At 48.0% G+C, this 13,844-nt stretch overlaps 1 protein-coding gene across 1 annotated transcript in view; it reads left to right on the top strand.

The window, feature by feature from the left end:
* Positions 1-774: 774 nt before the first annotated feature.
* LOC135824198 (reticulocalbin-2-like) overlaps positions 775-13,844 on the top strand; it is a 14,386-nt gene continuing 1,316 nt past the window's right edge. Inside the window, exons 1-7 of the mRNA XM_065336928.1 lie at positions 775-1,361; positions 4,854-4,921; positions 6,408-6,646; positions 7,062-7,201; positions 9,094-9,154; positions 10,492-10,676; positions 11,375-11,473. Coding sequence (XP_065193000.1) covers positions 945-1,361; positions 4,854-4,921; positions 6,408-6,646; positions 7,062-7,201; positions 9,094-9,154; positions 10,492-10,676; positions 11,375-11,473 — 1,209 coding nt within the window. The 5' untranslated portion in view covers positions 775-944. The remainder of the gene's footprint in view (positions 1,362-4,853; positions 4,922-6,407; positions 6,647-7,061; positions 7,202-9,093; positions 9,155-10,491; positions 10,677-11,374; positions 11,474-13,844) is intronic.

Here is a 13,844-nt window from a genome sequence, read left to right as displayed (position 1 = left end):
TCACCGGTACAGCTCAGGAAAAACACTAGGGCTCAAACGATTAGTCCGATTAACCGGTTGCAGACCGGTTACGAAGAATTAACGGTTAACCGATAAAGATAACGGTTGCGCAGTAACTTTTCAGTCAATTTTTCAAGTATCAGGTCGTTGCAAAGTGTGCACTTTCGCGGGCTGTCGCACGCGTACGCAATTTCTGGGCTGTCAACTCGGTCATATCTGGTCTCTTGGTGTGAGAGTATGTATGAATGAGCATGCAAGAGAATGTACACGTGTGCGTTGTACTGAATAGGGTACATTTTTTGAATGAGTATAGTCAAATATACGGTTAAAAAAGAGTCCGCAGGATTGCCGTGGCTTATAGGTTATAACCGGTTAACCGACCGTTAGCTTAGCAGTTAACCGTCAGGGGTAAAACCGTGACCGTTTGAGCCCTAAAAAACACCCTCCGACTCCGGCTCCCGAGTCCGAGTTTCGTGTGTGCGACATAAATCACTCTGACATCACATACCGGTACCGGTGTTATGTGACGAGTAATTTTTGCACTACACTCTGATCTGAGACTGAGACTGAGCAGGAGTGACAGGAGAAAATATTTTTGGTATCTTCTCTACCTAGCCTTGAACTACTACATGTAGTAATACCTGTCTTGCAATGCTGTAAATCGCAACAGTCGGAGTTCTACTTCTAGATTTCGCCAGGCTCATCGCCAGATTTGACGAATGCAACCGAAAAACTCGCACCCGTCATCATCCGTACAACGATAACGTTTCAATCAAAAACTTTCGTGGATCGCGGTCCCCTTCCCGAAGACGCGGCCCACATGTCGTAGATGAAGGAGGATTATTTGGAACGAGAGGGTGTGCAAGTGCGCGCCAGCGGAACGGAGGAACCGAATATTTAATCCTGATACTCGTTTGCCCCACAACACAAACGCCATTAGCACAATGGGCAAGGCATCTCTGCTCATCTGCTGTGCTCTTTTCATTCTGTTCGCGACATTGACGAGTGGAGAAGAAAACCACCCGCAACGTGCAGGCGATGAGGCTGCGCCATTGGAAAGTGCCCAGCCTGAGCCTGAAGTGGATCCTCCGCAGGGGGAGAAAGACGGCGAAGTGCCGGAGTCTCACGATCCCTTAGAACATGACAAGCACCCCGAGGAAACGGAACATGCGGAGGAAATGGAAAACGCCGAGCAACGGGTGCAGGAGGATCCGGACCACCCTCACGACCGAGAACACAACGAAGCGGGAGCCACCGGCAGGGCGAAAAAGCAGCGACGAGGCGAGATGGACGACGAACATACCATTCACTTTGCCGAGCTTGAGCCACGAATGCTGCAGAACAGGAGTCACCTTGTGCATGTGAGTATTCTTGTTGTTGAGTCCGAGGTCGGCACAGCACTATTCTGCAAACATTGCAAATGTTGGACTCGGATGGAGAGCCAAGGGTTAATTTATACAAAAAGAAAATGGTCCAAGGAACTACAAGCTACGCTATGATGTCCACTAACACCACCAGGTACTAAACAATCAGCTCATGCGATAACATTAGCCAGTTAGTTGTAGAACGTCAGTACCATCGGTCAGTGTCGTGCAATGTTATCGCATAAGCTGATTGTTTAGTAACTGGTGGTGTTAGTGGACATTATACATTATAGCATAACTTGTAGTTCCTTGGTCCATTTTCTTCAGTATAAAAATTGCAAATTTTAGGCGATAAAAAAACACGAAAATTGTGTGAACACTTGATCATAATTAGGGCTGAGTCGGGAAGCATTTTCTTCGGGTATCAGGTTCGGGTAGTTTTCCACGGGTAGCACGGGTACCCGATCGGGTAATGTTTCCATGGAAACACCCAAATGCACCCCTTCCCTTACACACTGGGTACACATGCGGAGTGTGACATAAATTTGTACACGTGCACTGTACATGATGACATCTGCGACTTCGGGTTTTCGGGTACTATTCTGTACCCGTCCACCCTAGAATCCTCACGGGTAGCATGGGTACCCGACTACCCGTTCACACCACTAATCATAATGGACTTTCTCAGATTAGCGCAGCATGAGTTGCTGGTCAATGAAATCCGATCGCGTGAGTCTAGTTTGCCAGGGGCGGATCCAGGAATTTCTCAGGGGGGGGGGGGGGGGGTTCAAATTTTTTCGAGTGCAAAGAATTAAATTCGCTTCAAACTGTTTTCGGTTCGTTCACTACACCGGGAGTTGCAAAATCGTTATTGTCACGGTAGCCCTTGCATTGCTTGCCAATAAGGCAAGGGTAATGCGTTTAGAGCCTTACAAAGTACAAAGCTGCAGCACAGGCAGAAAGTCTAAGGCCGTGACTGCAGCATTTTCCGAACTGACGGAAGGCGAAGTTCTCTGACTGTCCTCCGGCTGGGACTCCGTGTCGTCACATTCGCGCCGTACATGGCGGAACGAAGCCAAGCTCAATGGCAACTGATCGGCCGCTCGCCTCTTTGGCAGACGTTGCGACATGGCAAACTACACGACAAACACAAACATTATCTTCGTACTGCGACGGAGGAAACCTACAGTCCAGCCAGCGCGAAATAAAACAAAACGACAAGGAAGGTAAGGAGGACAAGTGGCAGTTTCTCCACCTTTAGCTCCACCGCGACATGGCAATCTACACGACAAACACAAACATTATCTTCGTACTGCGACGGAGGAAACCTACAGTCCAGCCAGCGCGAAATGAAACAAAACGACAAGGAAGGAGGACAAGTGGCAGTTTTTCCTCCTTTTGCTCCACCACTTGAACTGTCGATCGTTTCAAGTCACATGATACGCGTACAGACCCTTCGATTCGAACGGTACGCGTACAACAGTCCCGACCACTGCATGGATGCAGTGACCTACTGTAGTACCTGTACTGCCTGTACGTGACCTGGTGACTACTTGCAGTGAAGTCTACTGGCTACGCTGCATGTACGCTACACTTCGCTGACTGCGCACGTGGAGATCACCGAAAAATCGACTGGACCTATGGTCGAAATTATTTTAGGGGGTTCGTCCGAACCCCCTGAACCCCCCCTGTATCCGCCCCTGTTTGCGTGCTGCACCCATCCACCAGGACCTCCGAAACAGGTTTGTGTTTGCACAGTGCGCAGCGTAGCTTTGACTCGCTTGATTGGATGTCATTGAGCAGGAGTTTACATGCACAGCAGTGAAAGGAGCACTACAGGGGCATGGAAACCCGTGCGGCCAAAGACGCAACAGTGATTTGATCTGAAATTTGAAAAAAAACTGCGCGTTTGATATCTGCAGGGTGGTGGCGTTCCTACGGGGGCTAAAAACTCAGTCAGACTGTGTCTCGAGTGAACCGTGAGTTTTATCCAAAAACATTCCCGGGAAGGACTCCAGGACCTAGCACCCATTCAGGTCACACCAATGTTGAACACTTTCCGACGCTGCTGAACTTGTACCGTAGTGGCCAGTGAAATCCAAAAACATCATAGGAAACTCAGTCTAGCTGTCTCGAGTGAACGGTTAATATTTTTCCAAAACTTTTCTCGGGAAGGACCCCAGGACCTAGCACCAATATAGGTCTCTTTCCGATGCCCCTGAACTAACTTGTACCATACTGGCCGGTGAAATTCAACAACACCGTGGACAGAGAGTACACACTCTATGTTCTGTGCACTCACGCATGGCTGTAAGGCGTCGACAAAGGAACAGGCTAGAATTTCACCAGGAACAGATTACTCCAGCCGGTAACTTATGTACATGGTAGCTCGGATGCATAGTCGGCGGACAGCATGTTGTTTCATCCTTTGTAGAATCATCAGTACAACACAGAGGTAGTAGAGAGGTTGAGTATAACTTAATTACGCTAGTGAAAACCGAAGTTAACCTACGGAAAGTCTTATGTACACTTCATGCGGATATATGTTCCGCCATACGGAGTTTTCGAATCACGTAGATGCCCTTGGCAACTCGGAACCCCCCCCCCCCTGCCCCCAGGTTTTCGGCTGGGTCGACCTGGGGAGAGGGTCATCAGTTTGTGCCCCTATAAGTACTTGTACTTGCTGCTCACTGCCAAAATTGGTCACGTGGGTCTCCCATTAGGAGAGGGGAGAGAGACTCGAAAGGAATCTTGGAAAGATGATCCTGATCCCACTTATGGGCTCACCACACCTCAGTAAGTGGGTGGACGTAAGTATACCCACCAACCGAACTAGTTTGCACCCATATACGTAAGTGTACGGGTCACCTACGTTATCAGAGCCAGACAACTTTCCGTCCGTGGAGCGCAAACTCGCGAATTCACGGGGTTTCCCGCCCACTTACGTAAAAGCTGCTCAACTTGACTTAGTGCGGAACCTCTCTGATGAGGGCAAACCAGGTTATTATAGATTTCTACACAAATATGAGCACTCTCATGTGGGGTAGTGCCTTTGCTGTTTGTGCTATGCAGAGCTCACTGACTTGTCAGTTTGAGCACTCTGGCAAGGTGCGTTCATGCCTGGTTTAAATCTGGCTTTCGAAAAATTATTTTCCATTGCTATCAGGTCCGGCCTCATTTTCTCTGTGCTGTGCTGATGAGTTCACAAATGACGAAACAGTTCTGTCCGCAGATTGAGTAGATTTCTACATAGAAAAAATAGGCACGGCTAGGACTGGGAGTCTGAGCTTCCAGTTCTTCGCCATCAGACAGTATAGTATTCATACTGTAGAATGGCCTCTTTTTAGTTGGCGATGGGCAAACTGTGTGTGTGTGTGTGTGTGTGCGCGTGCGTGTGTGTGTGTGTGTGTGTGTGTGTGTGCGTGTGCATGTTCCTGCATGAATGCGGGAGCACGCGCATATTTTGTCTGTGTGATATCTTTCGTCCAGGACGTTGATGACAATCCGCATGGCTTTGATCCAGTGGAGGGAATCAACTTGCCACATCTAACATTTGAGTATGTACAGTCATCATGTACATGTATGTGAACTCCATCTAACGGTACTGCCCTAGAGAAATATGAACGGGAAGGTCTGACAGAAGCTGTACAGTGGCTCGCTGGGATGACTAATTCACAGTTGCGCAGTGATATGAAAGGGAGAATTCTGGGTAAAATTGATGGTCACAATCAAATAAAATTGATTGTGGCCACTAGGATTCGAACCAAGGCCCCTCGCTCAACACCACCAGGACTCGAACCAGGGTACCTTGCTTAAAAATGGCCTTAGTTCGAGTCCTCGTGCTCACAACACAATCGATTTTATCCATAATTCTCACATTCAATACAAGGAGCTCTGGTTCGAGTTCTGGTGGTCACGATCGATTTTTACCCATAACTCCTATTTCATATCCCTCCAACCTATGGATATCGAATATAACTGGTCCGATTTTTGAAAGCAAAAATCAATCGTTGGTTTATATGCCCCGCGGTACAAGTGATCCAATAGCCGGGTTCATTTGAAGCCGGAGATCCATGCGGGCAGGCATGTACTGTATTTCCACTGACTGTGAGCCGTACTCGATTATACATAGCAACCACATTTTCTGGTCTCTGCCATATTATTGTTATTATTCAGTTCAGTTAGCTGACATGCTTGATTGTAATTCATACTCCTTTTTTGGCGTTGAAGATCAGTGTACAGAAGTGCGACATAATATGTCGCACTATATTATTTGTGTAAATGCGGTACGCATGAGACCGCAATACAAACAGAAAAGCAGGATGCACTACCGATTAGGCTATCGGCAATCACAAATAACCAATGGGCTCTGCCGCCGGACCGTTCGTACATCCCCCCAAACGTAGTCTTGCTTTGTCCAGTCTGGCTTATTGTCAATGCACCCCACAATTTTATAGTATTGTATAGAGAGGTTATGTGAATGATGTCATGATGATGATGTCATGGTGATGTCATGATGATGATGTTATGGTGATGTCATGGTGATGTCATGGTGGTGAGTCAGCGCAACTGCCTATGGGCGCTACGCATGCAGCAATAGTTGCTTTGTGAATTGCTGGGCTGTCACTTTGCAATACCATCTGAACTGATGATGCGTATGTATTATTGACCAAGTACAAGGGAAATAATGTACGATATCTGCTTGAGAGATTAATGGCCCTCTGAGGAAGGTCGGTGATTGGCTGTAGACGAGGCAGCCGACACGTGGCTTTTAGTGTAATTGTACAACCTCTGCACACTGCTATGTTGTGGTTTGAGATTGTTCCCTATTTACTGCATTAAACTGCATTACTTCAATTACACTGCAAGTATGATTCCAGTACACTGCAAGTATGATTACAGTACATTGCAAGTGTGATTACAGTACACTGCAAGTATGATTACAGTACATTGCAAGTATGATTACAGTACATTGCCGAGTATAGCTACATATAGTTGTTCAGGTTACTGAATGCAAAGCCACGCTGTTGTTCTTGCTCTCAGGGACTTGTTCCACGCCATCGACAAGGACACAGACGGCAAGATCGACACGGACGAGCTCTCCGCCTGGCTCAAGCACATCACGGCCATCAGCGAGGCTCACAGTGCAGCCGAGCAGTGGAACATCGTCGAGAAGGCCAGCCAGAAACTCATGTCCTGGGATGAATTCGAGGCCATATTCGGCAAGCATCTCTACGAGTCGGATCCGCGTCCCAAGGACCAAGTGGACCATGATAGACAGCGTAAGCATGACGATGATTAATCTTTTAGTATGTTGTTACGCAGAACAATTTAGGTAAAACCTAGAGAGGTCATTGAGGTGTTGTCTGATGTCATAAATGTGTGTGTGTGTGTGTGTGTGCGTGCGCGTGTGTGTGTGTGTGCAGTTGGCCACGTCTCTCGGACTCACTCCATTAGGTGTATAATATAGTGTTTGTGATATCGAACTCCATGTCGTATCCTCTTACCACGGTGGCCGTCTGTTCTCTCTTTCTCTCTTTTTATCCATCTTTCCCCAATCCTCGTCTCTTGCCCCCTCCCTATGTCCTCCCCCCCCCCCCTTGCACCTCTGCCCATTTCTCCCTATCTCTCTCTATGTCTATCTCTCCCCCCCCCCCCCTCTCTCTGCGTATTTTCCTACATCTATGATCACTACAGAGCTGGAGGCACACATACGCATGATAGAGCGTCGCTGGCAGCACTGCGATCGTAATCACGACGGCATGATGAGCTTCGGCGAGTTCATCGACTTCCAGCATCCCCAGAACAAGCCCTATCTCAGTTCACTGCACTTCGAGGTAAGGCATAGCATCAGGCAGTGGTGGCGCAGTTCCACAGGCACGTAGCACCGCCGTTGGAGGTGATCCGGTGGGGGGGGGGGGGGGGGGCTGGGGGTGTCCCCCGTGAAAATGTTGAAATTATGGTGCAAAATCCTGCATTCTGGGGACTTTTGGCATTGTGTTAAAAGAAGGTGGTCCGGCCAAAGCCGGACCGGCTGCTACGCCTGTGTGGAAATTACACTTTTCTCATCGCACAGGGGTAAGCTGTAACTATTGTGGTTTCCAAATAGAAAAACCCATTGTAGCCTAGGAGTAAGTAAGTTTCGTTCAGTGTAGTTCATCTGTGAGCCCTCGCTCAGCTCACTGCACTGTGAGGTAGGGAGAGCAGCGGACAGAGGTGACATGATGGAAGTGATACTTTTTGAATCCCATAACCCCCCCCCCCCCATAATAAGTGCTGAGCTATGGTTATCAGTTGAGGGACAACTGTAGCGAACACGCGACGATCAGCATGAATGTTAACAACCCTTCACTTGCACCCAGGAACAACTTTTTGCTGCTGGCGGTTGCTGTTCAAAACACGTAAAAGGATGTTTTCGCTAATGGTTACTCCAGGACCTGCAATACTCTGGTGCCAGCGTTGCACTGCCTGTCTCACTACTGTTGATTTTTAATAGAGATGCTGTTCACCTACGGCGGAAATCCAATATCTGCCGACGTCGTAAATGGATATGACCAGTCACACAGCCTCTACCCCTCCCCCCCCCCCCATACACACACCAAACACAGTTGCACATACCGACCTAGGGTATTAACCCTTTAAGAGCCGCCCCATACTTGAATGCGTCGTAAACGATGCATTCAAATGCAAAACTTCAAAAGATCGTAACTCAGTCCAATCTCGCTCAAATCCAGTGATCTAAATATCCAGGGCGAAGAGAAAACTCTCACCTGTCGGGAGAAACAATCCGCGAAGCGCTGCGAGCAACGGTTCCTGAGATAAATCACTCGTAAGTTGAGCCGCGATCGCGGCAATTTCAAAAGCGCGCAGTGCGACTTTAGTATTGAGAATTTTGAGACTTTTCGTCACGCTGGTTTACTCGAATTTGCACGGGTTTCACTGTTGATATTGTCAAGAGTACACAGCGAAAAAATTGGAACTCCACGATCGAGTAAAATGAAATATCTGGAGCGGGACGCAATTGGACGCATTTGGGGCATTTTTCGTACTCTCGCTGCGATCTAGCGCTGGATAGACGGTGTGCTGGCTATCATGATTGACCTCATTCTCTTCCTCTCGCGGAGACCTTTCCAGGAAGCCCTAGATTGTGAGAATTGAGTGAGTAGAACTGAAGCTATGATCCAAGGAACACGAAAAAATGCAGAAATTTCAAATTTTCCTGTGGCTCTTAAAGGGTTAAACACCCATGATCGGAAGTGATGGCAGCGATGCTGCAGCAGGAGCCACGTCAACTTTTTCTGGGACTGCACCGCTAAACAGCCAGCAAGAATTAACCGCCAATCAGTCTGGGCTATACCACACACCAGTTCAAGTCATTCTCTTGCCACCATCACCACCACCACCAGCATCACCACCAGCACCATCACCACCATCACCACCACCACCATCACCACCACCACGATCACCACCAGCACCACCACGATCACCACCAGCACCAGCACCAGCATCACCACCAGCACCAGCATCACCACCAGCACCAGCATCACCACCAGCACCAGCACCAGCATCACCACCAGCACCAGCACCACCACAAACTCAAACGCGTACACACAAGCATACGCATGCTCGCTCACTTGTATAATGAAACTCTGTCAATGCTCTACGCCTACGGTATCGTGCATAGCCAGGAATAATACTGTTCTGATTTGTTGTGTGTGCTTCCCCGCAGGAGATCTTGGAGGAAATAGATATCGATAAGGACGGTCAAGCTTCTCTCAACGAATTCCTAAGTAAGCGTCCATCTGCACTGGTGGCAAAATAACAATTCCGGTTGCTTCAGTAGTGGAGATCTACAGCTCTGGCCAGAGAAATCCAACCTCATGAATAAAGTAGCGCCGTGTTAGAGTGCACAGACCAGTATGTGTAGTGCTAGGGCTGCGCAGCACCCGGCAATGCTATTTTACTCCTGAGGTTGGATTTCTTTGGCCAGAAATGTACATTGACTGGATCGACTAGTGGTGATTGGTATTGTCGTCCTCTCTATCGCGGTTCTAAAGATGTGGTCATTTGTTTAGCAACTCTGCCTATTACTCTGACAATATCAGGGCTGTGACTTGTTCCGATTGTTCGGAAATGCTCTGATTTTCACATATCGTCACGACAAACCGACCGCAATTCTGCTTCACTATGTTACTTGGATTGCTCACCAAAGTACCCTGATCTGATGTTTCGGACCATTGAAATCCCCAAAAAATCTTTGGCCTCTCAATGGGGAGCTGTCCCCTTTTATACCCCCCCCCCCCACACAAACACACCCACCCACACACCACCACCACCACCACCACCACCCAGGTGCTGGTGAGGCTATGGTCCTGGCTTGGTTGTGAGCAGCCAGCACTGCTAGCTGCTGGGCGGGTGTGAGCTGGGCCTGTGCTCTCTGCAGTGCCGTGCATACACGTGGCGTCACCGCGACAAGAGTGCACAGTAAAAAAGACGACTGCATCTTCTCCATCACTGATCCTGAACTCTCCTCGTCGTTTTACCTCTCGGCTATACATGTGCAGGCAGGCATAGTGGCATAGTAGGATGGTCTAAGACCATGATTGAGAAGCAGAGGGTACCAGGTTCAAGTCCTGCTTAGAAGTGGAAGGAATTTTTCCAGCCGTGCTGCGACCCACAGTTAATTGGGAACTCGTGGCCTGGCACGAGAGTAACATGGAGGTCCGATGAACCCTGCCACCCTCTACCTTTGTTCTTGCTAACCATAACTTTTTCTATTTAATTGCTGTCATTACATTGTTATGTCCACGGCTCCCTTTTGTAAAATCAGCAGAATTCTAACTTTTGAAAGGATTGGGAGAACTTCAAATTCAAAGGATCAGCTGGGGAAGTGAACTGCCTGAAAATAAAAAAAACTTGTCAGCACCTTCTAGGTTCAGCCTCGTCCCATAGCTCAGTGGTTAGAGCATTGCTCATGACAAGCAAGCTCAGTGGTTAGAGCATTGCTCATGACAAGCAAGGCCCCGGATTCGAGTCCTGGTGGGTCTGGCGTTTTTTTCTCTTTTCAGGCAGTTCACTTCCCCGACTGATCCTTTACATTCTAACTTTCCCGTTCTTTTTTTTGCAGTCAATGGTCATCCTCCCGATAGTCCGCTTGTTGAATTCCTGAAAGACAACAACTTTGACACGTCGCATTTTGACCAGAACTTAGTTCTCTTCCCCAATGGCAGTCGTGTCAGTGAGGAGCTGTTTTCTGAGATCAAGATCTTTGCCAATGAGTTCGACAAGAATGGAGACTGGTTCTTGAATCGGGTACGTTGATTGTGGGTTCTGTGCTTGATGGCGCGCGCGCGTGTGTGTGTGTGTGTGTGTGTGTGTGTGTGTGTGCGTGTGTGTGTTTGCATGTGTGCATATGTTGGCATCTGTGTGTGTGTGTGTGTCCGCGTGTTTCCTTGTGTGTGAGTCTGTACATGTGAGTATATTTGGAGGGGCACGTGATTCTGTTCATGTATGTCGGGGAGGGTATTTCTGTGCGTTATGCTAGTCAAGGAAATGGATTCACAATTATGCCGTGAGTTCATCTAACGTGTGAAAAACATTCCTATTGTTAGTAGAATTCCATTCAAATTTCACATGTGCTACCATTCAAAGTGGTTACATTTTCCCTTTTCCCGTTGTTGATCCGCCCAAGTATGGAATTTCCTCGCTTTATCGGAATGTGCGTGTGTATTCTCTCTGCCTTTTTTCTTTCTCACTCCCTCCGACCGTTCGTCTGAGCCTCCTTCCCTCCATCTATCCATCCACCATCCATCTATTGATATCTTTACCTTTCCCTTTTGCTCTCTCTCTCTCTCTCTCTCTCTCTTACTTTCTTTCTCTCTGGCTCTCTCCCTCTCTGTCTCTCTTTCTGTCTGTCTGTTTGTCTGTCTGTCTGTCTGTCTGTCTGTCTGTCTGTCTGTCTGTCTGTCTGTCTGTCTGTCTCTCTCTCTGTCTCACATTCCCTTACCTAGGATGAAGCACGTGTATGGATTGTTCCAGAGCACATTGTGATTCCCTGGGAGGCAGAAGCGCAAGACCTGTTGCGGAAGCTGACCCCTTTGCGTGCCCGGGTAAGGTTAATTTGACGACTTTGCAAGCCAATGTTAACCCCTTTGCAAGCCAGTGGGTGTGTTCGGTTACTGCCATGGATCGATTCATGAATGGAATCTCGTCATTCGAGTTCATGTCATGAGGCCTGGATTCGGTTCGGAATCCATTCACCCCTTTCACAGGGGGCGGTGTGAATAGCAAGGGGCGATTCATGACTGGATTTTAACATCGATTCACGGATATAATCTAGCGCACTCACTTTGACCCCTTTGCATGCCCGGGTACGGGCACTTAGACCCCTTTGCATGCCCGGGTAAGGCCACTTTGACCCCTTTGCATGCCCGGGTACGGGCACTTAGACCCCTCTTCATGCCCGGATAAGGTTACATGTATGCCCAGGTACGGTTACATAGACCCCTCGACATGCCCGGGTGAGGTCACTTTGATCCCCCTGCATGCCCGGGTAAGACAAAGCTACATTGACCCCTCTGCATGCCCGCATCAGTACACCTTGCTTGGAACGAACAAGAATAGGCTGCCGAAGTGCCCACGTCACGCTGCCTGAAAACTCCTACTTACACATAGTTACAAGCCCAAGTGGTGACAAACAATAGTCGCGTCACCTGCGCTTGTCGTGTTTCCATCGGTCACGGCATCACTTTGACTGGGGCGCGCTGGTGCAAGATTGTGAGTCCGAATTTTGTTTTTCTTCAAGAAGTTTCTCCTTCGCTCTCCAGCGATCATTGCCAGCAATCGCATGTCACCACGTACATTGAAAATCAACATAATTTTGCGAATCGACCTTTTTTTCATGATCACTTTTCAACGAGGACGAAGCAAAGTCGGCCGAACGAAGCCTAGAGGAAGAAAATCACCCTCTCCATTTCACCATCACGATACTGACATAGATACGAGATGAAACAACTAAAAAATCCACAAGAAAACTGTACGGCCATCATCGCGCTGACTTTGGTCTGAGAATTTCTATCACGATCAAAAATGTATGAGGAGCACTCAAAAATAAGCCACAGACGTACCTTTATCGCTCTCTACTCCTTTTTCAAGGCACAAAAGTCGACTCTCCACTTTCAAACCAGGAACCAGACATACCAGTGGTCCTTTTCAGCTGCTCCACGAGCGCAGGAAAGGTTCACCAAGGGGCGCAGAGCAGCATCCATTCCAGAAAAAGAGCTAAAATACGAGTGAGACTGCATGCCTGAGTACATGAGTACATGTATGAGTACATGCAGAAAATAGTCAATTTCAGCGTTTCTGCTCCAAACAGCAACTAGCTTCGACTAGAAACAAAGATTACACCAAAGGATCAAACAACAACCATTTTCTGCAGTTTTTTTGCAGATGGCTTCCTTGTGCTTGGCCCAGCACGCCAAAAATCACACCTCGGAGGAGTACAAAAATTACAACTCTCAGATGTCCTCGATTGCTGGCCATGTCGTGCAGTGTTTTCCTGCTGAGTGTTCACCAGCACCTGAGAGCTAGGAGTTCTGATTTTCGCTTGCCGCTGAACAAGGAAACGATCCCAGAGTTGGTTGGTGTCAGAACTAAAAGAAATAAGGAATCTCTGCGATGGCGATAGAAATAGCAGAGACACCCATCATTGCTTCTTGGCCGGCGACTACATGTAAAGCCGGACGACAGTACAGGCACAATAGTGGCGAAGCAAAAAATCAGCTGCGGATTCTCCTTCTCTATATATATAAAGCAAAAACTACAGTAGCAGTATATTTGAAATAAATAAACACGCTCCTCAGGCAAAATGATGCTGTAGTTGTGTTCACTGCATGTTGCTGGCACTGGAAACACGAAAAGTGCAGGTGACACGACTTTTGTTTGTCACCACTTGGCCAAGTAACTGCGAGTGGTCAAGAAGCTGTGACGTCAGACTTCAACGGCCTATCCGAGTTATCCCATGCGTGGGGTGTGTTCAGCCAATTAGCGGCCGTTCTGACCGGGGTCTATAGAGGGATATACCCCGCTGGGTTCCAAAATATACCACTCTCGGTTCACTCGGTTCAAAAATATACCACGCTCGGCTCAAAAGTATACCGCGCTCGGCGCACACGGGTCGCACCATGAGTAAATATGGGAGCTTTAGTGTTGGTCAGACTCTATATTATTTAGGACAGCACCACGGGATTAATGGATGATACCATTCATACTCTGTGTATACTGTGTCCCTTGTATTTCCCTCGTGCTGATGCACCAGTGAAAATATTCGACGGTAAGCTAATGGTAAAATCCATACCACTTGAGCCGAAGAGCACGAAAATCCGCAAAGGGAAACTGAAGTTATGGATCAATCAAGGTACAAAATTGTTGAATTCTGTAAATAGCCTCATTACGACTGGATTCTTAGACCGTGAACGGGTA

The sequence above is a fragment of the Sycon ciliatum genome, chromosome 9, assembly GCF_964019385.1.
Source record: "Sycon ciliatum chromosome 9, ocSycCili1.1, whole genome shotgun sequence".
Classification (NCBI taxonomy): domain Eukaryota; kingdom Metazoa; phylum Porifera; class Calcarea; order Leucosolenida; family Sycettidae; genus Sycon; species Sycon ciliatum.
The sequence above is the reverse complement of the archived record's forward strand: the minus strand, read 5'-3'. Positions and strand labels throughout refer to the sequence as shown.